Genomic DNA, 25,009 nt, shown 5'->3' with positions numbered 1-25,009 from the left:
TTTTTGTGCACTGTTGCATGATTTCATACCATATTATTGTTTCATTTTGTTGTCAGAATTTTTTATCATTTTCTTTCTAATCTTGAATGACAATTTTGAAACAGATTTATGCAGACTTCCAAGAGGAGGTAGCATGCAAGCACATATGGCTGATAGAGTTGTAACTGGGACATTTTTAGTGGACAGTTTTGTTGCATGTACTGACTCGATCTCTGTCTATTTATGTGGTACATGTTGAACTATAGTGAATTATCTATAGGTAAACTATAGTGTGTGAGCTACAGATATTGTATGACAGTATACACATGATGAAAAATAATATTAAAGGGGAACCCATTGCAGGACATAAAGACATTTTTGGGTAAATAAGGCACACCTTATCCATTGTGTAGTTAACTTGAAGGGATATAACAAAACTGCCTCCAAAATGTTCCAGTTACTTCTTGTACAACTTTGATAAGCACCCCACCAGAGGGAACATTATAAATTAGGGACAAATGAAACTAACAGCATTTTGAAAGATTTTCTAATGTGTTAATGCTGTCAAGTTTCACAGTGTAACTGATATTTCACAGGTACACAGTGACTTATACAGTAACAGATTCTGATGTGCTATTTCCTTATATTCACATTAATTATAGTGAATGTGAATACTTGATATATTGTAATGATTATTTTGATAAAACCGTATTTAATAAATATCAATAGATTTAGTTTAGTATTACAGGGCCATCTTTGTGGTAAAAGCTGCACTCTCTTATGATTGTTTGGGGGCCGGGCAATGCATATTTTACAGAAATGTATGTCATCTCCTTGTAAACAAATTTATATGGACATTTTTTTTTTTTTTTGTGTGTGTGTGTGTGTGTGTGTGTGTGTGTGTGTGTGTGTGCGTGTGTGTGTGTGTGTGTGTGTGTGCGTGTGTGTGTGTGTCCATCTCTGTCCATCTCTGTCTGTGTTAATGTATGTATGTATGTATGTATGTATGTATGTATGTATGTATGTATGTATGTGTGTGTGTGTGTGTGATTGTGTGTGGGGGGAGGAGGAGGAGGTAATGTGTATGTGTGTTTGTGTTTGTTTGTTTGTTTGTTTGTGTGTGTGTGTGTGGGGGGGGGGGAGTTAACAAACATTAACCCACACAACTACATCACACTTTGTCCAGACTCTTAATATTGACTAATAGAATGTAAAATCACTATAATTAAGTAATAAAATCATTTAATTTGATAACTGCTATTTAAAATAGTTTATAGCATAACAAGAAGTGACAAGACTTTCCTAAACCTTGATCCATGTCATGTATCCAATGTCATTTCTTGTTGTTTTTATCAGCATGGACAAACACCCCTCCACTTGGCGGCAGAAAATGATCATGCAGAAATAGTGAAACTGTTCTTGAAGCATAAACCTGAGCTAGTTAACATGGCCAATGCTGTGAGTATACATTTGATGTCCATAGATGATTACTTTCTAAGCCTATTCATATTTGATTGTAAGAATTTCAATTACCTATAATTCTGAAAGCTAAAAGTAAATTGTTACTTTCAGGATGGTGCCACATGCGCTCACATTGCTGCGTCTAAAGGAAGTGTAGCTGTGATCAAAGAATTATTACGATTTAACAGAATTGGAGTGACAACTGCCAAGAATAAGGTAAGTTTACACATACTCACTTAAGTTATATTCACTTTGTGTATATGATACTTACTAATAGATGTTTTTTTTAAATAAAAAATTAGAGTTTGAGGTACACTAATGTTAAATCAGTTTCAGTAGGATTTCTGGAGCTCTCCTACAGATTGCCTACGTCAGGAGTGTTTCAGGAAACTTCCACAATGTGTCCTAAATCATTACAATTTTGAGAGATCGCCCCTTGGCCTCAAAGGTTTCAGGAGACCCCTCCATCCCCTGGTTTCCTAAATCAGTATGGTTTTGGGAGACTACCCCTCTCTCATCCCTAAATCAGTATGGTTTCAGGAGACCACCCCCTCCCTCATCCCCTGGTGTCCTAAATCAGGATAGTTTCAGGAGACCCCTCCCCCCACCCCTCATTACCTAAATCAGTATGATTGCACCAGACCACCCCTCCCTCGTCCCCTGGTGTCCTAAATCGGGATAGTTTCAGGAGCCACCCCTCCCCCACCCCTCGTTTCCTAAATCAGTATGGTTTCAGGAGTTCCCCGAGATGTTAAATGCCAATGTCAGTTAATTTAGGTGTAAAATAAAAAAAAACAGTTGTCTAGAATAGCTGTACGAAAAGGAGGTTCAGAACAAAAGGATAATCCTAGTTAATCTTTATAACTCCACTGATAAGATAGTAGTAATCCAAAACCAAAAGATTAAAACTGAGGTTCAAGTCACATGATAATGATATCCAATCATTTTAATTTCAGACCAATGATTCGACAGCACTTCACCTAGCAGCAGAAGGTGGCCATAAAGAAGTCGTGAGAGTACTGATAGATGCTGGGGCTTCACCTACTGAAGAAAATGCTGTAAGTTGTGATACTGTTAAGGAACAATTTAAGACAATATTTTTAACGATATTTTAAATGAGTAATAAGAGAGTACAGTTCCTTTATTTCAAATTCAGGTTCATATTTATGAAGGTAAATTTCTACTCGCAGGCAAAAAGATAAAGAAATACAAGATTTTTGCTGACGTCACACATGAGCCTATTGTAGTAAACACCATTTACAACACATAAGTGCAAAAATGAGATTCTTTTCTTTAATTTTTTATAAAAACACATATTTATTTTACACATTTATTTGATCAGTAGAAGTTTTTATTCATGTTCAAGGACTAAATGTTTGCCTTAATTCCAGGATGGAATGACAGCGATCCATCTTGCAGCCAAGAAGGGACATGTGGGTGTACTGGAGGCATTGAAAGGCACAATATCTTGGAAAGCACCAAGTGTGAAAACCGGAATGACAGCACTGCATGTATCGGCACACTACGGACAGGTGGAATTTGTACGGGAAATGCTTCCCAAAGTTCCGGCAACTGTGAAAAGTGAGCCTCCTAGTATGCCAATGGATCCAAGGCTAGAAGGAGGTGGCAAAGACCTCGGAGCTGCTCATGAGGTAGGTAGTTTTGTGACAAAATTCCTTCCTTAAAGTGATATATATAATTTATGTATATATATGAGATGATAAAAAAGTATATCTTCTCATGATTACAAGGAGTATGTAAAATTTAGAGCAAAGTATTAACTTTATTGACAATTTTTCTAATTGTTTGAAAAAATTGAATTGTTATTTACATTGTGGTAATATTGATATTTGTGTTTACTATTTACAGTATGGGTTTACGCCACTTCATTTAGCTGCACAGTCTGGGCATGAAGGACTTGTACGAGTCTTACTTAACTCTCCTGGAGTTCTGCCTGATGTTTCTACCGCCAGACAGGTAAGAATGACAACTATGGTGAAAACAAAAGTTTACAGAGTCTGTATGTTGGGGGCACCCTTCATTAGTTGGACCACCCTAGGTTGATGTTCATGGTGTGTACAGTTCATAGGCCAGATGAAGAGAATATTTAAACTTGGTATTACGCCTATGTGTGAGATATTATTTGAAGGGTATAAATGGCGGATCAGATGCAACAGTGTCTACTTCATGACCTTTTGATGTATTTCTGGTTCCAAGAATGATGCACCGTACACCTCTCTATGCACAGTCTTGAATGTCATTTCAATCAATAATTTGTTGGTGATAGATTTTTCAATGACTTGTTCAGAAGAATATCACACAAGTATTTCATGAATGTTGGAGAAACCCTTTAAAACTCGGTTTATTGTTATGCCTGTGCATAGCACAGAAGACAAAACAGCAGGCATTCAGAGCCTACTACACAAAGCACTGTAAACTGATTCTTTTCTTGTGACGTTTGCAGGGAACCATTCCATTACACCTGGCTGCACAGAGTGGACACATTGCTGTGGTAGGGTTACTGCTCAGTAAATCGACTAATCAGCTACATATCAAGGACAAGCGAGGGCGCACTGGCCTCCATCTGGCAGCAGCAAATGGGCATTATGATATGGTTGCTTTACTTATTGGACAGGGAGCTGATATTAACACTTTTGACAAGGTAATAGATCTACTTTCAAGAGCCAAATTCATTTCATGTACCCAGTATACCATGAGGTTTCTTTGGAATTATAAAGCCCCTATTGAAAAACCATGTATTTTTGCTGATTATTTCTGATATGAATAACAATAGATGGTGGATAGTAAAACCTGTTGGTGAGCTCATATTATATGCTCAAAATAGGCAAATTATCACCCATTTTCAGGTGCGTAGAGTTCTTTTCAGAAAGCTGAAGGTTTCTGAAAATAAAATGCAGGTTTTTAGAACTTGGAATGGATTAATATGGCCCCTTAATAATGAGAGAAAAGTACTAATTGGCATCACAGTTGCTCATGTTCATAATACATGTAAGTTGCAGTAATTGCTATGAAGAATTCTATAAGAATACTCTCAGGATGCAATTGTACCTCAATGGATGCAGACTAACTTCTAAATCTATCAAAAATGAGATATTTTCAATGGCCTTGAAATGTAGCTAAAGGGCTATCTCCTCAAGAACAAAGTAGCAAATATTTGGTATTTCTTACAAATGCCCCATATGAGAATTATGACATGACAGCTTAACTGACAGTTATTGGTGTTTTCTTGTTTTCTCTTCTTAGAATGGTTGGACGTCACTACACTTTGCTGCCAAAGCTGGCTACATCAACGTAGTAAAGCTCCTTGTGGAATCTGGTGCCTCGCCAAAGTTTGAAACAAAAGTAAGTAAAATAAAATTTGAATATTCCATCAAATGATTATAGCTCAAGGTCCAAAGAGATGATAATAATAATCTTTATTTGTCCAAATAAATTCGGAAATTTGTTGAATGGTTGCCACAAGAGCAGCGCCCTAGTGCCCTAGTGTTGAAGAAGCAGGAGGAAACCGGAGTACCTGGGGACAACCTGCATTGTTCGGCAGGGTCAAACTGAGCATCACCCTTCTTACATACAGACCTGGTTAAATTTTAAATCAAACCCAGCCGACACCCAGCTAACCTCTCGGCCACCGACAACCCATGCCTCTTTATAAGATGTTATCTATATAGAGGGTAGTAATTAGTAATAAAACCCTTGATATTTAATGTCTGTATAGGGCACTATTTAGTAGGAAGACATCTTCTGTCTCTAGAGGGCAGTGTTCATGACTGAATTCTTGTAATCTTCCAGGATGGTAAGGTACCAATCTGTTATGCTGCCTCAGCTGGTCACCATGATGTCCTGAGCTATTTGATGAAGAAAGACCACAATACACAACATCTCATGGAAGACAAGAAGGTAACTGTTATGTCATTGTTTATAAATGGGAAGGTGTGTAGTTAGGGGGACGGGGTTATCATATAATCACATCGGTTATTACTCTGGTAAGTGAGTCTTCAGTTTACAAAGATATACGCAAACTAAAACTATTGCAGCAACATGTTGATATAACAGTGATAAGCTATTGAATGGATGTTAGTTTAATTACTCTCTCAGTAGGGTTAGGTGTGGCAGAGTTTTATTGACAGTTCCAGGCACTTGCAGTGTACTGTTTTGGGACTTCCAGTGTTTACAATATTTTGATCACAGGGTGATTGGAATTGCACAACAGAGGGACCGCTATCACCCACTTGTGTAATGTACCACATTGATGAACAATAGATTTAGGTTGCGCCTATTGTAGTAAAACGAAGGCTTGATTAGCAGAGTCATATATGATTTTAAATGTACAAACCATTAATGTGATATTGGTTATGAGGAATGAAACTGATTCTGAGATACATGTTGTATAGAAAAAAGTCATTAATTAAATGAAATTGTAAAATGTAGCAGCACCTGAACAAATGAACTGAAAAAAATGTCAATGTATAAATTATGAAGATACTTTTGCATTCTAATGCTGTATATTTTGGAATCTCAAAGACTTGGATTTTGTGGTATTCTTTTTTGTAACATAGACATTTACTTCAAATTAATTACTTTTCATTTCAGTTTGTGTTTGATTTGATGGTGAATGGCAAACACAATACCAATAGATCCATTGAAGAGTTTATCCTGGTATCTCCGGCACCTGTGGACACGGCTGTGAAATTATCCCGGAATTTTCGTCTTCAGTCCACCAAGGAAAAGGAACGTACTAAGGACCTACTAGAGGCTGGAAATTTTTGTGAGTCTATGGCTGTGGATTTACTTGCAATAGCAGCAAGCACAAACAGTGCTGGTCAGATCTTACGAGCCATTGATCATCGCGGGACTCAGTTCCTTGACATACTTATCGAGTGTGAAGAAAAAGAGGTAGTTGCAAATCCGTCAGTGCAGCGATATTTATCAGACGTTTGGAGTGGGCAGTTGAAATACTGGCCGAACTGGAAGATTATTATGTTATTCTTCATTATGTTGCTTTGTCCTCCTGTATGGATTGCATTCTCACTACCTCTTAAACATCGATACAACAAAATCCCCATCATCAAATTTATGTGTTATCTTGTATCCCACGGTTACCACATTGCCTTACTAATCATTACGTGCGTTATACCGACGTTCATTTACGAAGTTGAAGTGAATCCGTCCTTGATGCCTAGATGGTACGAATGGCTTCTCCTTGCGTGGTTCTCGGGGCTCCTTGTGTCCGAGATAACGAATCCCAGTGACCGACAAGGACTTGGCTACATCCATGTCATAAACCTTGCTATAGCTTCCATAGCGGCCTTCTGTCATTTACTGGGGTTTGCCTTTGAAGGACCGCAAAGAAACGAAATCATTTATGCCAGGAACTTGTTATTTTCAACGTGTCTTCTTCTATGTTTTGTGCAATTTCTAGAATTCTTATCCTTTCATCATCTCTTCGGACCTTGGGCTATAATCATTCGTGACCTGATGCGGGATCTTCTCCGGTTCATGGTCATTTTGAGCATATTCATCAGTGGATTTACTTTACAATTAGCAGCAATATACCAACCAGTTTATCCAGCATCGTCAAATAGTACAGCTGAAGGTGACGGCGAAGGCAGCGCTGGCGCTAAAGTGCAAACACCAGTTGAAACAGTGGAACTTCTATTTTTCTCACTGTTTGGACTTGTGGAGCCGGACAATTTGCCTCCAGTACATAGGAACCCTTATATTACGCTAACTCTTGTCAAGATTGTCTTTGGCACTTATTTGATTGTGACTTTAATTGTTTTGATTAATTTACTCATTGCTATGATGAGTGACACTTACCAAAGAATACAGGCACAGTCAGACACAGAGTGGAAATTTGGACGTGCCCAGTTGATTCGGAATATGAACCGGACGTCTGCCACTCCGGCACCACTCAATCTTTTCACCAAGCTGTTTACATATTGTAAAGTGGCCTTTAAACATAAAGGTTAGTATATGCAATGCAGTTATTTATTTTGCAGTGTACTGAAATAAGTTACAAATTGTATTTTAGCTTTCTAGGTGCCTCTTTCTTGCGAAGTTGATGGTGTAGTTCAGAAAAGACAAAGGTTTATAGAGTTTGGCCACTAGGGGGGGTGGGGGGGGTGCTGATTAGATACAGAAGTAAGGGCCAAGAATGCCTACAAGTTCCATAGTATAATGTGAAATTTGTCCTTCCAGAATTTCATGGATTCAAACTAGTTCATTGCATCTTTAGCAAGTTACTGTTCACAGGCACTGATTGATACAGCCACGAAGAAACAAATACGAAACTGTACATGCTACACTTAATAAGATAGTAAGATTGAATGAATACAGTTTCTTGCTACATTTTGACTGTTAAAATGAACAACACATACCACCATGCAGACATCAAAATATTGGTGCCCATGTGTCTGTGTCTAGTTGCAGTATGATTAAATTTAGTTTTGACAAAATGTAGCAAACAATTTTACAATATGTAGTTTATTTGTTTTTCGAAACAAATCCAGTAAACACTAACTTGCAACTTGCTGTAATTACATTGTAGTATATTCTGCATAATACTTTAATTTTGAAACTATTTGTAATTTTTTCTATTTCCAGGTAAAATCTGTAGCAGTCAAGCTAGAGAGTATATCAATGAAGAGGAGGAACTTGATGCTGTGTCCGATTCTAGATCAGTTGATTTACTAGCACACTCTACAGCTCAGTGGTTAAGAAGTGTTGTCAGAAGAAACACTCAGGTTGCCCCTGAAGGTTAGTAGTTATTATATATGTGTACTTTGTATATAAATACAGAGGAAATTAAGATGCCTTGGTGTTTCACTCATGAGACAGGATGTTTTTATACACATAGAGACAAGTTCTAATGCAAAAGAAACAATAATTTCTAAAAGAGGTGCCACTTACATTGGGGATGTAGAAATATACATTCAAATTACCATATTGATTATCAGGTGAACAGCAAATATTTGAAGTTGAAGCCATTAAAATACAAATCCATGAGTAATTTTTCAGCAGAAGCCTGTTTCTACTGCACTGTCAACAAATAGCAATTTGGTAACAGATCCTGCTGTGCGTGTTGTATCTCTGTTATTGTTAGTTGAATTTTGTCCTGTAAAAATACCAGTTTGTACAACAGATGGTTTAAAGCTCTGCTAGCTGTAACTGGAGCAGGATTTTTGTGATCAGACAACATTCACTGAATGTTGTTAAAATACCAATAATTATACATTTACAAATACAGAGGGCAAGATGTAAATAAAGAGAAAAATTTCAAATGGTGGGGGGGGGGGGGATGTGACAGTGGTAATCTTGACTCCTCGTTATGAAGCACACCACAGAACTAATATGTTGTTGTGACCTAGAACAATCGGGGTATAAATTGTATATATTCTGTTTGGATGTGTACAACTTTGATTGCACATGATGCAGTGAGTATTTATAACTCTTTGTTTATCAAATCTTGTACTTGTAGGTGGTTTCTTAAGGGCTGGAAATAGCAGTGGACCCCAGAGAATTGAAGAGGTCGTTGAATGGGATAGCGTTGTACAACGATATCAAGCCTTGCATCTCAACATGGATGAAGACTGTAATAAAGAGAAACCACAGTTTGAAGATCTTGATAATCCTCCTTCTATGATGATGACCATGGAAACCAAACGTGAAAAGGCCAACAATCACATTACGTGATGATTTCGATGGTTACTCGCTCAGTTGATGTGAAGGAGACACTTATCATGTCATGCCATCATCTGATAGGAAGCAACAAAAGTATGCAACCATAAAATAAAAGTTAATATGAATGTTTGTGATAACATGAATATATAAAATGACATCAGTGAGAACAGATTCAGACCAAAACTTTGTCGTAATTTCATCAAAATGAGAGAGAGCGAGCTATTCATCAAGGAATTAGCTGCTTGTTGTCAGTTATGTCACATGACCAAATAACTGATGATGTCTGCATTCAATATGAAAGGTGTTGTTCCACATGATTATGCTTGCAGTGTATGTTGAAAAAAGTTGCGTCACAAAATGATATCATGATATGCCTGATGTGAATATTCAGAAAGTCACATGCGACATAAAAACAGTGTGGGAACAGAACGCATGGCATACAAAGAAAGCATACACTGTCACTTCAAAATACGACATCCAGAGAAAATGTGAACAGCCATTGCTCGTGATGTTAAAGGTTAACGCCAACTAAACATGACATAATAAACAAAGATAAAATATTAGAGAATCTGACTACAGAATATCTGAAATACCCCCAAAGAAATGTCATCAATAATTGTAAATATTATTTTAACTATACTATATCAAGTAATAAGAGGAATGTACCTCAAAACATTTTGCGAAATCTGTGTAAAGAAATTCAACAATTATACAAAATGTGTAAAATACTCGTGAGAATGTACAGTCTTCATTTCTTTATTTTGATATATACTTAGTGTTCTCTGGGGCATTAAAGGGGCCATATATGGATGACAAATTTACAGATATTTTGGATTTTGGATTCACAAAACAACTCCACTATGTTTCCCTACTTGAAAAAAAAATATGAAGCAACATTGACCAAGTCCGGGTCTGTAACTCAATAAATTGCAAAAAGCTAGAAAGTATTTTAAAAGTTTGTTATTGTACGTATAATTAAACAAACATTTTACACATTTTTTGATTTTTTATAATTTATGAAGTAATGAACCAAGGACTTGGTATATGTTGTCTCACATTGTTTTTTAAAGTTGGAAAACAGAGTAGAGTTGTTTTATGAATAAAAAATCCAAAATAAATATCAATTTGTCATCTGTATGGTCATTTTAAGGACATGAACTGAACAGTCAAAATTCTGTAGATATATATATACGATATGTAAGATTGATATCTACATTAATTTACAAAGTTTACAGTAATTCAAAACTATCGTCGTTAGGACAATTTTTAAATGATGCATTAATTGCCTTATCTGCTGTGTCCCACCGTCATGGCTACTGCTACTAGTTCTGGTGTATACTTAAAATTGTATATTCAAAACAAAATATTGTTAATGGTATTTTATTTAAAAAAAAGCTTTGATTGTTGTCTGGGAAATCGAAAAGACTAGTCTGGCTTTAGTAGTTTTAAAAACCATTTTCAAAAAAATATCTTGTAAGCAAGATTTTTAAAAGAGTTTAGAACCTGTTTCAGTTGTAAAAATCACAAAAACTTTATAAGTCACTGCCACATTCATTTTCAAGAGGTCTGACAGATCATTGAATCTACACATTACTGTAATATTTTAAGAGATCGTTGATAAACTTGCATGGGTGATTTGTGTCATTCTGTTTTAGAGAAATTGTTTTGTGACACACCTACATGTACATGTATGTTAGTTTGACTATTTACAGGTAGAGATTTTTGTATAACTATGCATTAATTTCATGACTAGAGACGAGTTTTAAATAAAATGGGGACCCAATTTATATGAATATTTTCAGAATTACAATAATATTACTTTATTAGGAAGTAACATTTCTTTAATACCAGTCTAACATGAAGTTGATATATGCCAAAAACTTACATAAAACAAGATTTTTGTTCAAACAATTTTAGCGGAATGTTTTCAGTATTGAAGGGGTTAATGTGAAGGAAATCAATGGCACGATAAGAATGGTGATTCTGTTATCAATGTTGAAAACACTGAAAAAGCTACTGTCCCTAAACGGTCAATTATATTTTGTCAGTTGCTCTGATTAGTGTTTGACATTTGTATATGGTCCTACCACATACATAACTGATAATGTAATAAAATTTTAATTAAGTGCTGATTCTTACCTTTTCATGTTAGGGTTCACGGACTCTGTTAGATACAACCACACAGAAACCACTAAGAAACTGCATATGTTAAGGCCATATAAAAAGAGTTGTTTGGTTCCGGTTACCCGACCCCACCCAGTTTTTCATGCTGACCCTAAGCTTTTATTTTACATTTTCGAGAAAAATAATAATAAAATCGCGAAAATCACGAAGGCTCACAAGAAATAGTGGGTGCAGAAACTGACATTGTCTTATTAAAAAGACAATATAAAACTATTCTTCCAAACTGTAATGGCTGTACATCAGATAGGAAGAAATAAACAACAAAGAGACCATTTGGAAAACAATGGAAAACCTGAACCAGACACTCACACATGAAAAAATATATATAATAAAAAAAAAATCTACCTACCCTCGTATCTTAAAATTGAATGTAATCGCAACCACACAATTTTTTTTACGCCAAAAATTTACACTAACATGAAATAGGAAAGGGACCTAACATAACTAGTGGAGCCATACGGATCACATAGGATAATTCTTTGGTTCATGACAAACTTTTTCTATAGCTCAGCCATATAAGTGTTTTACCCACCCACATTTAAGTCTTCTTCCAACATTGACCTTAAAGTTCAGATACTGCCATAAATTACAGCAGAAATGAAGTTGCCTTGCTGCCTCACTCGTGAGACATAATGAATTTTACCTGAAGATAGACACAATTCTACTATAATAGGATAACTATTAGAGACAACACACACACACACACACACACAGCAGGATCCTTTATCCAATCAAATTAAGTGATATAGCATTGCCATTCTTTGACAGTGCATCAGAAACAAGGTCCTGCTGATAAAAACTCAGTTACATACATACTTGATGATTTTAATGGCTTCAATAGGGAACTTGCAAACCCACCATGTTGAATGTTGCATCATGGGAAATTTGATAATAAATACTAACCAATTAGTATCATAAACAATATTGTTATATTGTTTGTAACCACAAATAATCAATTTATAGTTGTCCTGACCATTGTGGGAGGTTTATTTTATAAGTAGCTCCAGATTAGGTATTACGGATAATCCCATAGTCCTTTGCGTCTGAGCATGCTCAATCTGGATCGCAAGCTCCCTATTGTTTGATTTCAACAGATAATCAACATGGTGACTTGTCTATTGTTACATCCCAGCTGTGCACCATACCCCTATAACTGTTTCTGTTACATTTTAAGTAAAAAACAGTTTGTTTCATGAGTGAAGCACCGGAATATCTTAATTTCTACTGGCTACACACCCGTTGCCATGTCAACTGCCATTTTATCAGACTGACTCATGTTGCAGCACTTCATGAACCATACTTAAGTAACAGAGTCGATATGGATGTACACTTAAGGAATAGTTTTAGAATAATTTTCCTAAAAGAGTATAAATTACACCAAAAATAAGTTTATCTGATGATACCATTTCACATTATCATTATCATCGATGGAAAACACCAATCATGGCATTCAAATGTTTTAATTATTTTCTGAATAAAATCATGAAAACATTTTCGGAGCTACAGACATTGTGTAATAAGTTAGAGTTAATATTGTTATCAGTAATTAGCATTTAATCATGTTTTTGAAGCAAATTTGTATGAGGCTTTTGTTTAAGTTTAGTGTATTTATATACCATTGAAATGCAGCACACATGTTGATCTGCAATTTAATGATGGTGTGATGAAAGTTGGAGGGAAGAGGAGAGACAAAGAGATCAGACAGACAGACAGACAGACAGACAGACAGATATCAACAGAGATGAAGGGAACGGAGAAGGATATACAAGTGAGACTGAGATATTGATTGCCTCACTGCAACTATCTTTACAGAAAAACATTTAAAAACATGTAAAATACATCATTTATTTTCCATTGGGCTGAAATGTCTTTAGTTTGAATTTGCAAAGGAAGACTATGTAAATGAAATGTGAATTAAGGTATGTACCTAAATTTTATGTTAAAGATACATAATACTCAACATACCCTCTTACAATCTTGTACAAATCAATTTTTAATGCAATACTTAATAATATTTTTAGGACATTTTTGTGTACTTTTTTGTATCAAATATTATTGTAAAATTTATAATATGCAACTTGTAGTATTTTTAAATATTTACTAGAGGTATTGTATGTACAAATAAAGACTATAATTAGAGTACATGCATGAATATGATGCTAGATATGTCAGTATCATGTTCCTAGAGCCATACACACTGTAGCATATACAGTGCCATATTCAGGAAAAAAAAATTGCTCAAGACCACAAATTGTGAAACACTGGCAATCCTGTCCAGTTCAGGGCAAATATACATTGTTGTATTTGTACCAATAAGTTGCTTAAGTTTAGTTAGTCATTTACAACTCTTTCACAGAAGGAATAAATTTTTCCTTCTTCTGAAATTGATAGTACCTCCATCTGTGGTAAAATGGTATGTTACATTGTCAGATCTCAGGTGTATGACATGTCCCCATCCAAAGATTAAACATTTTAAGTGTTCAATGTGAATCTCCATTTAACTGTAAGATTGGTATCAAATTCCTCCAGTTTCGTGTTCATGTTCACTGGATCCGTTTTATACTGCCATGCAGAAACCAATAAGAAAATATGCATGCTACACTTCAAAAATAGTAAGATTAAATGAAAAGTTTCTTCCCTACATTTTGTCAAAATGAAATGAACTAATGTGCCACCATGCCGGCATCAAATGCAGACATTAAAACGTTGGCACCCATGTGTTTGTATCTAGTTGCAGTACAGTAATGGTTTAGTTGATTTAAACAATGTTGCAAGCAATAGGGAACTTGCAAACCCGCCATGTTGAATGTTGCATCATGGGAAATGTGATAACAAATACTAATCAGCATTGTAAACAATATTGTTACATTGTTTATAACCAGGAATGATCAATTCATAGTCACCCTGATCTTTGTGGGAGGTTAATTTTATCAGTAGCTCCAGATTAGGTATTATGATAACCATAGATAATCCCATAGTCCTTTGCATCTGAGCATGCTCAGTTTGGATTGCAAGTTCCCTATTACAATATTGCCATTTAAAAGTGACTAAGCAGTTACTTATTATCTTCAGCATTGTTTGCATCAAACATATCCAGTGAACACTAACATGAAATGGGCAGTACCAAACTATTGACGTGTGTATGGAATTATCTGATGCATCGTATCTGAGGATTCTGTGCCACCGTGTAGTTATTAGAGAAAGACTATTTGTCTTCATACATGTATATTAAATTTGAGTAGATTTTTAAAATATATTCTACCTTTTGTTAACATGTACATCTGTACGTATGAAGTACTGTATTTTCTGAGACTACTTATTTATAATTCCTAAGTGTCTTATTGTTATTATTATTATTATTATTATTATTATTATTATTATTATTATTATTATTCCATTGTATAATAAATATACAGTTTTGTAAAAAGCAAAATATATTTAGAATGCATATTATAATAAACATAATAACATTTCTGAATTCCTCAGATCTCGTTATTGAATGGTATACGATGACTTTCACAATCTTGTCCTGCATAACATGTATGGCTGTCTATATGTTAGGCCAAAAATGAAAAAGAATTGCTTCTTGTCACGACAGGTTGTCTAAAATGGTGCAACAAGAAGATTATTTTTAATTCTCAACAAACCTGTCACTCAGTCTACTATTTATGGCAGTTACTGTTCTTTTTATTTAATACTTTAGAGCAAGTGTGTATGTGGGGCAGATGTCATTTGCTTGTTCATAATTGGCTCTGCAGTTATCTTCACTGAAGTAGGGAGGGTTATTTTTATGTTTCCCCATGGACCTGCAGACTGCATGGGCTGGACAAACATGAATAAAAAGACCGACGCAAGGGTATTTAAGTGATGAATACGCTCACCAGAAACAATTATTTTCTTTCTTTTTTTTAACGTTAGGACATTTGAAATAGTTGACAGACTTTAAAATAGTGTCAACGGTATTGTAGCATTATGAAATATACTATTATTTATTTTTTTAACGTCTAAAGACACTGATTATCGGGAGAGGTAAGCACCGAAGTAAGTGAAGGAAATGTATTGAGTTGCATTAGTGCTGAGTTGCATTTCCTACTAATACCACGACTCCTTTTGAGGTGATGACTTGATGATATTCATTATACAACTGCACCCCCCATCTCTTATTTTCACACATACAATCACATTCACAATCGCATTCACATTCAAATCAGTTCGTCTTGTCGGTTGTCAAGGGCAACACGGAATTACAATCTTTACTTGATAAATGACGTTATACTCTTTATACATACACAAACCCACACGGTTTTCATTTTCATAAAGACATCCCACTTATTTATGCAAAGAAATCCAGCAAAAGAATACCAGTACTTTAATACCTTTGGAACTAGCATGCAAAGTCCAATGATACGGATTGGTGGGAAAAGATAGAACTATATTACAAAATAGATAGTAACTGATTATGCAAATGAGTAATTATATTCATAGGATATCTATTACAACCTATGTAATTCTTAAAATTAACCTAAGGAAGACATATAGCAAGTTTCATTAGAATTGATGGACTGGTTTTTGAGTTATCGTGTCCACAGACGGACACACACACACACACACACACACACACACAAACAAACAAACACACACAGAGTCATACAACTGCATTGCATAACCTTTCCTTAGGGAAGGTGAATTGTACTTATCAAATAGGCAGCAGGCAATGTACTTTTCTAATATGCCGGGTAATCCAGTGACGATCAGCAAAGTTTTTAAACGATAATGACCATGTCATAACAGCCTTAACCATTTTTTTTGTTAACCAAAATAGTCACATTAAGATTATGATTTTACAGCAAAGTTTCGGCGGTTTAATACAAGCTAACAAAGCTAATTTTTAGGTGCTTCTTTCTTTCCAATATCTTCACTGGTCTCTTTAACTCGGGCTTCAATGAATTCAATAGTCTTCTTGTATGCTTTTTGACATGATGATTTGAAAATAGCTGAAAATAACCGTATGATATTAAGTGCATAAGCCATAGGGAAAGCATACACATTTCGATGAACATTCGACTTTGACTTGGTGCGATGAGTTCGAATTTCCTCATTAGCTCGTTATCTGTTTTGGACACATTTTTTGTAACTTTTAACTAAGTCTTATTTAGTACATAAAGGGACATGGATGAGATGGGTATTTATTAGGGATAGTTATTAATGAGTGGAACAACTTTACTGTGATTTTGTACGAGAAAATATTTTGTGAAATAACATTGACAGAGACCATGCTTGTCACTTATTGAATAGCAAAAGAAACTTGTAAAACACGGACTGACTTGTTACTTAATTAACATAATGTGAAGCGCTATCTGTGAAAAGACAATCAACAATTAATCATTACTTACTTGGATACACATAAAAAGCATGTATCATTTTCTCCATTAGTAAAACTTCAACGTGGCGTCCAGCTTGCTTTAGCTTTTCAGCATAGGCTGAAATAAATGTGAGATGAAATTGTTACCGTATCCCAGGCAAGTGCTGCTCGTCGCCAATTATAGGTATGTATGTATATATGTATGTATGTATGTATGTATGTACATGTGTGTGTATCACGTGTTTGACCATTATAGTGTACGGGGACATTTAAATCGAGGTTATTAGTTCTATGTTATCTTACCTAAACCTTCATCCCGTAGCATATCACATTCACAGATTACCATCAGGCATGGTGGCTGTCTCTTTAAACTATTAACATCTCGTTTCAGTACAGAGGCTTTCAACCTGTCTTCTTGCCTTTCAAAGAATTGCTTGTAAAACCTGAGAATGATTTCAAATTACAAGGTATTGAGAGAGTATTAATTTAAGTTCTACCAAATACATTTTCTTTTTCGAATTTGAACTCACGATATCATACATTCTAAGTTAAACTGGGCTTGGGCTCCAGTTCTTAGTAAAACTCAAAACTAAAAATACCAACCATTCCCTTGTCTCTGCTTCCAATAAAAATCCTGTATCAAACGCCAGCTCTGACGATGTTGGTTCTATTTTCTGAAAGTCAGTAGCCGGATACATCAACACCTTGTCAGAAAAGAAAACGCACAATTGTTTTCATATTCCTATCGAGATATATGCAAATGACTCGTTGAGATTCATAGGAATTTGAGGATATTTACCGAAATGGCAATCTTACAATTTGCATGAGGACGTTAGTATATTTAGCAATTGCAAGTTTCATTATAATTAATGCAGTAATCTTTGAGATATCGTATTCACAGAAAAAATAGACAAACAGACACACAGACAGACTGACTGACTGACTGACAAAATCATAGCATAAACTTCACCTCTCTTACGGAAGGTAAAAATAGATACACATAAATGAAACTAAAATGCCTCAAATAATTACATATAACCATGTTGCATCAGCAAATAATTTCAGAATCGAAGTGATCTCCTCTTTAGATTTCATTACAATAAACAGCAAGTACACACGATATTTGGGTTTTTGAAGCAAAAGAACTTTAAGTTTTAATATCAGTCTTGAGTTTCTCAATTGTAGATATAGATATTCAACACACCTGAAAGTCAACTGTCTTGGCTTCAGAAAGTTCATGACATACATTGGCAGCAATCATGCCTCCAGCACTGTCGCCACCAACACCAATAATGCTTTTATCGCTGCCTCCAACCGTCATTCTGTTTTCAGATACCCATCTTAGAACAGCCACGCCGTCTTCAATATTGGCGGGAAATTTGAATTCTGGCGCCAGACGATATTCCACATTTATAATTATAATATTTGATTGGCTAGGGATTAATGAAGAAAGAGTCTGAGTTCCTGTTCTATGCCAATGTCAAATTATACTTTTTAATTAAAGAGACCTTATACTTTTTAAAAAACTCCACAATGTCAAACAACATAGGCAACGTCTGTGTCAGAAAACCCAGTAATTGCAAAAACAGACCGAAGAAAAAACAAGTGTAAACGTTCAAAGATGGGCTGACATTAACCACTCTGCAAATTATATGCATATGACAATTTCACTGCCGGCAAGAAATCTAAGATACCGCGGAAATGGCATTTCATAATCTAAATATGGAGTATATATATGCCGAATTAAAAGCCTCTGTTCTATGTATCGTAGTGCATTACGACCAGGAATGGCACGGTCAAGTCACCTTGCTATCATCCTGCACATGGCATCAACTGAGTGTCGACCTCCAAGTACATAACCACCTCCATGGAAGTAGACCCAAAGTGCTGGGTTGCTATGACAACTGTGGAGTCTATAGATCGTAATCATGATACCGCCTATTGAGAGAAAAACAATTATTCTTGGTGTGTCACACCTACCAATCCACCCACTCACCTGCCCACCCAACCATCCGTCCGTCTGTCTGTGTGTCTGTCTGTGTGTTTGTATGTATGTATGTATGTATGTATGTATGTATGTATGTCTGTCTGTCTGTTTGTCCATCTATATCATCTATCTACCTATCTCAAAAAACGATTAACCCTTCATTGAACTATTGATCCACCCCTCAATACTGAATTGAAGCAAATTGTCCTCGTGTTTTGATTTTAACGTAGACCCTACACGTGTATGGTCTATGATTTTATATCATAGTGAAAACCTCAGGCTGACATGAATGAATGCGAAAAAATCTCAAAGTATGTGGTTTGTACCTTTTAGGTGAGGGACAGGTATATTAATTTCTCGAATAATCCCGTCGAAGGAGACTTTAGTGCCGTCCACATCAATCGCCGCGTCATTATCTCTACGTGCCTCTGCTACAGTCTTCTGATGTGTTGGCGTTCCTGAATGTTCATCCAAGAGTTCAAGCCATCTGCTCGCCTCGGGGTGCAGTGACTTCCTTTTGTCGACCAAGCTTACCATGTCTGTCATTTTTCTAGACGCAACCACGCTGGTGATACTCACCTGCTACATAGAAACCATTGCATAGTGTTCATTAGTTCAACAGTTGACAACAGGGGTCACACACTGTAAATATATCGCCTTGCGTTTCTGGAGGTTGCTTCGTTATGGCAGTTGGCGTATGTTCATATCCATTTTCGCAAACCAGAGCATATACCTCTTGGCGGGTACGTGTCGGACGGTGCCGTAAAGAGACCTGTGGTTAACGACGTTGGTTCACATCTAAATCTATTTAATATTACGACTATAATTGGAGACTGAAAAAAAAGGTAATTAAATTTGATATGATATTAACGAGTGTGAGATGTCAAGCACACACGACCGTTAATAATATTGTACGAGTTTACATTTTTGATTTTAATAAAACACGGTGTAAGGGAGCTAGAGAATTGCTTATTGGAATAAAAGTTGCTTGAATTTACACCGACCCTCCCCTTGTAATTACTGAACGCCCCCTTAGACGGTACATTACATATATACAGCCATGTATGACCTTTCGTAGTTGCCATGTTGACATCATCTAAGCCCATGACTCAACATCAGCCTACATGTACAGGGGGCTCAGGCTCAGTCAGTTTTATTTTCCGAAAACAAACATACAAACATACATACAAATAACAAATAAACAAACAGACAAACATTAACAACAAATTTAAAACAGTACCAACAATACTGTTTAGCTTTATCAAGAAATAGTGTATTCGAAATAGTCACAATTGTGTATACCTGACATGTTCACTCATATCTATAGCCTGTTTACTGCGCTTTTCTGATACATCGTTAGCTGGTCGTACCTCCTAGCCCTCGTATTATCCGGCCTAACAGGTACGACCCGGCCCGTTAACGATGTATCTCGACAGTGCAGTAAACAGGCTATCATATATATTGCCCCAAGATGTCGTATTGACTATACTAAACCATGCCTGAGTACCGTAGACAGTTACCTTTGTAAAGATGCGTGTAGCTCCAAACTGTTTTCCTTGGCACCGCCTACAAAACTGAAAACATGGTTTCTGAATGTGTTGCTTTGTTGACCGTGTTAATGTACTGAGCTGACGAAAAGCTGTCAACATCCCCTCCGTCCGTATAATAGAATGTATAAAGGTAAACGATCTCCCTGGCCTCAAAGAACAGTTTAGAGAACTTTGTACTCGCGACCAAAGTGCAATGTACAATGTGTAAATTAGGGAGAATCACAATCGGCGTGGTGGTGTTGGGCGGGTGGGACTCGGAGGGGGGAGGGGATTGGGGGGTTAGTGGGGTTCGATAATAGCAACATATGTAGGTAAATGACCATGTTTTAGTATGTTGTGTTCGTTAATCGTCATATGCAGTATAGGATTATAAATAGTCTGCATAGGTATGACATAACGTACCTTTAAAAACTGCAGAAAGCTAAAAACAATTTTAAAAAACCCCTAATATTAAGAGTAACTTTGGAGAAATATACGTTGTAAGACTAATTCGACCAGAAAACTGCCCTAGAATTAGTTCATTTCTTGATGAATGTCACGTGAACGTCCTCTAAATATGTTGGTCGTTTATATCCAATAGCGTGTCGATAAAAACTGTCGGTTTCGTGTTAGTGTTCACTGGCTCTGTTTGATACAACCAGCTAATATTAAGAAAACAAACGTTATACAATTTAAGATAGCAAGATCACAGTTTCTTGCTACATTTAACTAAATGTAATTAAACGCAGATACGTAGATGCCAATATTTTGATGTCTGCATTTGATGTTTTGCATAGTGGTACTTTAGTTCATTTCATTACTCTATTACTCTTTTTGGCCACTCAATAATCTCCAGCACCAGTGCCTAATGTCATACAAGAGCAGACGATCTGATTTCCCGCCCAATATAATATCAATAGAATGTGCAATATTTTTACACTGTATTTAGACTCCTTGAACCAATTAACTAATCCCAGTATAGACTCTAGGTAATTTACAGCTATGTAAGGCGTAAAAAATGGTGTGGTTCCGATTACATTCAATTTTAAAATAGGTGGGGTAAGTAAAATTTTTCATTTTATTTTATTATATATTTTTTTTCCATGTGTATGTGTCTGGTTCAAGTTTTCCATTTTTTCCAAATGGTCTCTGCGTTGTTTATTTGTTCCTATCAGATGTGCAGCCATTACAGATTGGAAGAACGGTTTTATATTGTCTTTTTAAGTTGATGTCAGTTTCCGCACCCACTATTTCTTGCGAGACTTCACGATTTTCGCGAATACGTAAAAAAAAGTTAAGGCGTGAAAAACTAGGTGGGGTCGGGTAACCGGAACCAAACAAGCTTTTTTATTTGGCCTAACCATCCATCACTCCACAACTACGTATACAATTGCAAGACTGAGTATATATGTTCTCGTTATATTCCATGAATAAACGGGTTTACTGAGTGTTTATCACATAAATACGTGCATATCTTCTACTGTGTGACGTCAAACAGGGGTGATTTCAGAGCATATCACCCCTGTTCTACCGAACTATTTTTTCTCCGTACTGTTCGAGTCAATCCTACGCTACGATCAAGTTTATCGTAATAATTACGTGCTTTCAAAACGTAAATGCATACATTACGTTACATATATCCTTGGATGGCATGAGTTTGATACGTAGAAGTCCTTTTATTTTTATTTGATACATTTTATTATATTTAAAAATCACGTAGATTATCGATGTAGCAGCCGGCAAGCTTACTTACGATTTTCCGTCGCTCAGATCTCCGAACTTACACAACCCGAGAAAATATGATTAAAATGACGGCACAAAAGTCGTATTCAGACAAATTGTACTTACGTTTTAAACTAAATTCGATATTACATGTACATCGCAAGGTTATAACCGATAATTTTGGTTGAGAAACCACAGAACCGCGACCGGCCCGACCGATACCATGGTAAGCTTGACCTCGCGACAGGTCACGCGATTATGTAATTTGCATAGCCGTCGGGCTCCAATTTTTAATACGCGATGAAGAATATAGTGCGATGAAAAGATACAGTATTCGTAAAATACGATTTAAAATTTTAGAATAATAAGGGGAAATACTTAGTTATGTGATAAATATATAATTCCATGAAATCAATGTTAGTTTTACGTCATAATGCTCCTCGTATGATTCCGCGAACTACAAATTCTCGCCTACCGGCTCGAATTTGTATTAGTCCGCGGAATCATACTCGGAGCATTATGACGTAAAACTAACATTGATTTCATGGGATTATATATAAGTATACTTATATTACTACAGATTATGAAAAAATTGATTGCCCGGAATATTATTCCCCAATATTTTTCTTAGTTCAGTCAAGGAAAATACGAGTGACCAAAGGGGCCTTAATCACTACGAGTCGCTAGACGAGTAGTGACAACCATTAGGTCACCAGTATTTTCCAGCTGAATGAAGAGGAATATTTGAGAATAACATAATTATACCAGCGCCAGTAATATCAAAGAAAAATCGGCGAAAGTAATGGCAATTGAACATTTTGACTGATATATGGACGAAGCAGAACAAGTGACGTAGACACGCGTTGTCGTGACGTAGATACGCGTTGTGGTGATGTAGAACGACCAGAATATATATTCCATATTTTTTGATATGGTATAATCTTGATTAAGTAGAAATTATTACTGCAAACAATTCACTGTCGAACTGTTTATATATCGTTGTTGCTACAATTTCTACAAAATAAACTCTATTTCTGGTCTGCATATATAGAGTACCCTTTGTTCAACACAAGATTTGCAACACATTTATTACAACGGTTGTCAATAATTCAGCATAAAGTAATACGATGTTTATAGTTTTAACCAAATATTCACAGATGTTGGAAAGGTATTCACACACGCCCTGGTGCGTTGGAACAGGATTTCAAGGATAATGGTTGTTCACGACAACTCGCGTCTACGTCATTGGTTCTGCGGTGCTTGAAATATGAGTCAAAACGTTCGAATTCCACATTGACATTATGTTTTAAAAAAGAAATCTTTGAGGAGGTATAGTTATTTTATTCCCCAATTTTTTTTTTCATTCAGCCTGAAAATTCTAATGATAGGACACACGTGTTTCACTGGCCGAAGAAAGAAACATATTACACATAAGATCTAATTGAATTTTGAATAAATTAATACACATTAGGCCTTTGAATCTTTCTATTGAGATAATATGGACTAAAAATCGTCGCTAAAATTTGTAAAAATAGAAGAAAAAAAGAAAAACAAGTTGTACTATATCCTTCTGTAGAATGTATTCGCGTAATGATTTTTAAAGTAAAATAGGTTGGAATATATTCTCAAATGTTATTCAATTTTCGACAGACATACTAAGCATGCATAATTAAAACATGTACCAGATGAATTGTTCCCACTGGTAAAATATTATTACAACAGTTCAATATATATCATATCGTATTTGTTCAATGCAAGCTTTGCAACACGTGTCATGACAAGATATAATCCTTACAGTTATTAGGTAGTTTTACAACGATTAAATGTTCGATCTCATATAGTATATCATTTACAGTAAGAACACAATTTCACATGATTTTTCAAAATAATATTCTGTAGATACACAGTACAATCCAACTAATTTAACCAAAATATTAAACCAATGCCCGTGCAACAACGATATTATCTCGGTTACATTTTGTGACACACAGTTACAAATTATACCAAATCAATTATTTTTCACCATACAATTCCATAATGCTAATGACATCGATAATTATCACGTTCCACTTACATATATTGCAATGTAAACATGTTCAACAAAGAAATGTATTAACCACCCCCACACCTATGAAATAAAACGTGATATTTTTTGTAAATCTGCAGTAAACCGGATAGCTTTGAAATGTTCAATTTGCAAGAACTTGACAAATTGTGATTATAGTGGTGTTTTAACCCTATCAAATTGCTCTAATCACTATGGAAATTCACATTGATACATATGATATCAAAATGCATTGAGTTGTGTTGTGTTATGTTGTAGTGTGGTGTGGTGTGGTGTAGTGTAGTGTGGTGTTGTCTTAATATCCATGCCCAACAGAGTGTTCTTCAAGTTTCCTAATGATAGCTCACACAAGGAAAATTTAGCAATACTGGCAAGACTTATATCATGCTATACGAAAAAAAGAAGCAGTACTTTAGCAAGGGTATATCGAACTAGACGAGACAACGCAGAAGTTTGTTGACCTTAATGACGTCTTTCTCTCAACCCAACTGGGCTTCCATTGTAAGTTATGAAGATAGAAGATTATATCAGGATATACAGTTTGTATACTTTGTTATTATTATTATCATTGGCAGAAAAGTGTTAGCGTAATATGGGTCACCATGCGTGACACAAACCCATTGTACACTTTACTTGCATTATCATTCCTAAAAAATTGTATACCCTTATGTATATCTCCACAGTGGCACCCTCTAGATATTTCAAAATAGTCCAGAGGAGATATGCCAGGCTCATTTTTTAGGAACTCATTTGTTAACATGTTCATAAGGGTAACTCGAGGTTTTGATGTAAAATTCCATCGATACCGACCACTTGGTTCGGGACCATTCATCCAAATAATTTTTCCACCTTCTCTCAAAAGCTTGCGTAATTTATTCGGAACTTGTGGAAGGCCTTTGTGGTATGCTTGGAACGCATTAAAATATTCGGGTTCATTCGTAATTAGACGTGAATCGTGTAGACCTGATGAGACAGCCAGCATGTCTACCTTGTTGTGTGGATACAATCGTCGTTGTATC

At 35.8% G+C, this 25,009-nt stretch overlaps 3 protein-coding genes across 3 annotated transcripts in view; 1 reads left to right on the top strand and 2 right to left on the bottom strand.

Annotated features, from left to right (window-relative positions):
• Positions 1 to 9,153, top strand: part of LOC144445865 (uncharacterized) — a 69,882-nt gene extending 60,729 nt beyond the window's left edge. The window contains exons 18-28 of the mRNA XM_078135507.1: positions 1,336 to 1,437; positions 1,552 to 1,656; positions 2,397 to 2,498; positions 2,832 to 3,092; positions 3,310 to 3,417; positions 3,905 to 4,102; positions 4,705 to 4,803; positions 5,251 to 5,358; positions 6,052 to 7,426; positions 8,065 to 8,217; positions 8,939 to 9,153. Of these exons, the coding sequence (XP_077991633.1) occupies positions 1,336 to 1,437; positions 1,552 to 1,656; positions 2,397 to 2,498; positions 2,832 to 3,092; positions 3,310 to 3,417; positions 3,905 to 4,102; positions 4,705 to 4,803; positions 5,251 to 5,358; positions 6,052 to 7,426; positions 8,065 to 8,217; positions 8,939 to 9,153 (2,826 nt within the window). The remainder of the gene's footprint in view (positions 1 to 1,335; positions 1,438 to 1,551; positions 1,657 to 2,396; positions 2,499 to 2,831; positions 3,093 to 3,309; positions 3,418 to 3,904; positions 4,103 to 4,704; positions 4,804 to 5,250; positions 5,359 to 6,051; positions 7,427 to 8,064; positions 8,218 to 8,938) is intronic.
• LOC144445556 (small ribosomal subunit protein eS21-like) overlaps positions 1 to 25,009 on the bottom strand; it is a 372,415-nt gene that overhangs the window by 257,778 nt on the left and 89,628 nt on the right. The gene's annotated exons all lie outside the window — the stretch shown is intronic.
• On the bottom strand, positions 16,207 to 19,220 carry LOC144445864 (ethyl acetate hydrolase-like). The gene is made up of 7 exons (XM_078135506.1): positions 19,001 to 19,220; positions 18,493 to 18,625; positions 17,892 to 18,120; positions 17,291 to 17,391; positions 16,991 to 17,130; positions 16,719 to 16,805; positions 16,207 to 16,319 (listed from the first exon to the last, which is right to left on the bottom strand). Exons 1-7 carry the CDS (start codon positions 19,218 to 19,220, stop codon positions 16,207 to 16,209), a joined length of 1,023 nt encoding a protein of 340 aa, XP_077991632.1.

Source organism: Glandiceps talaboti, chromosome 14, assembly GCF_964340395.1.
Source record: "Glandiceps talaboti chromosome 14, keGlaTala1.1, whole genome shotgun sequence".
In the NCBI taxonomy this organism is placed as follows: domain Eukaryota; kingdom Metazoa; phylum Hemichordata; class Enteropneusta; family Spengelidae; genus Glandiceps; species Glandiceps talaboti.
Note: the sequence above shows the minus strand (reverse complement) of the source record. Positions and strands in the feature narration are given on the sequence as shown.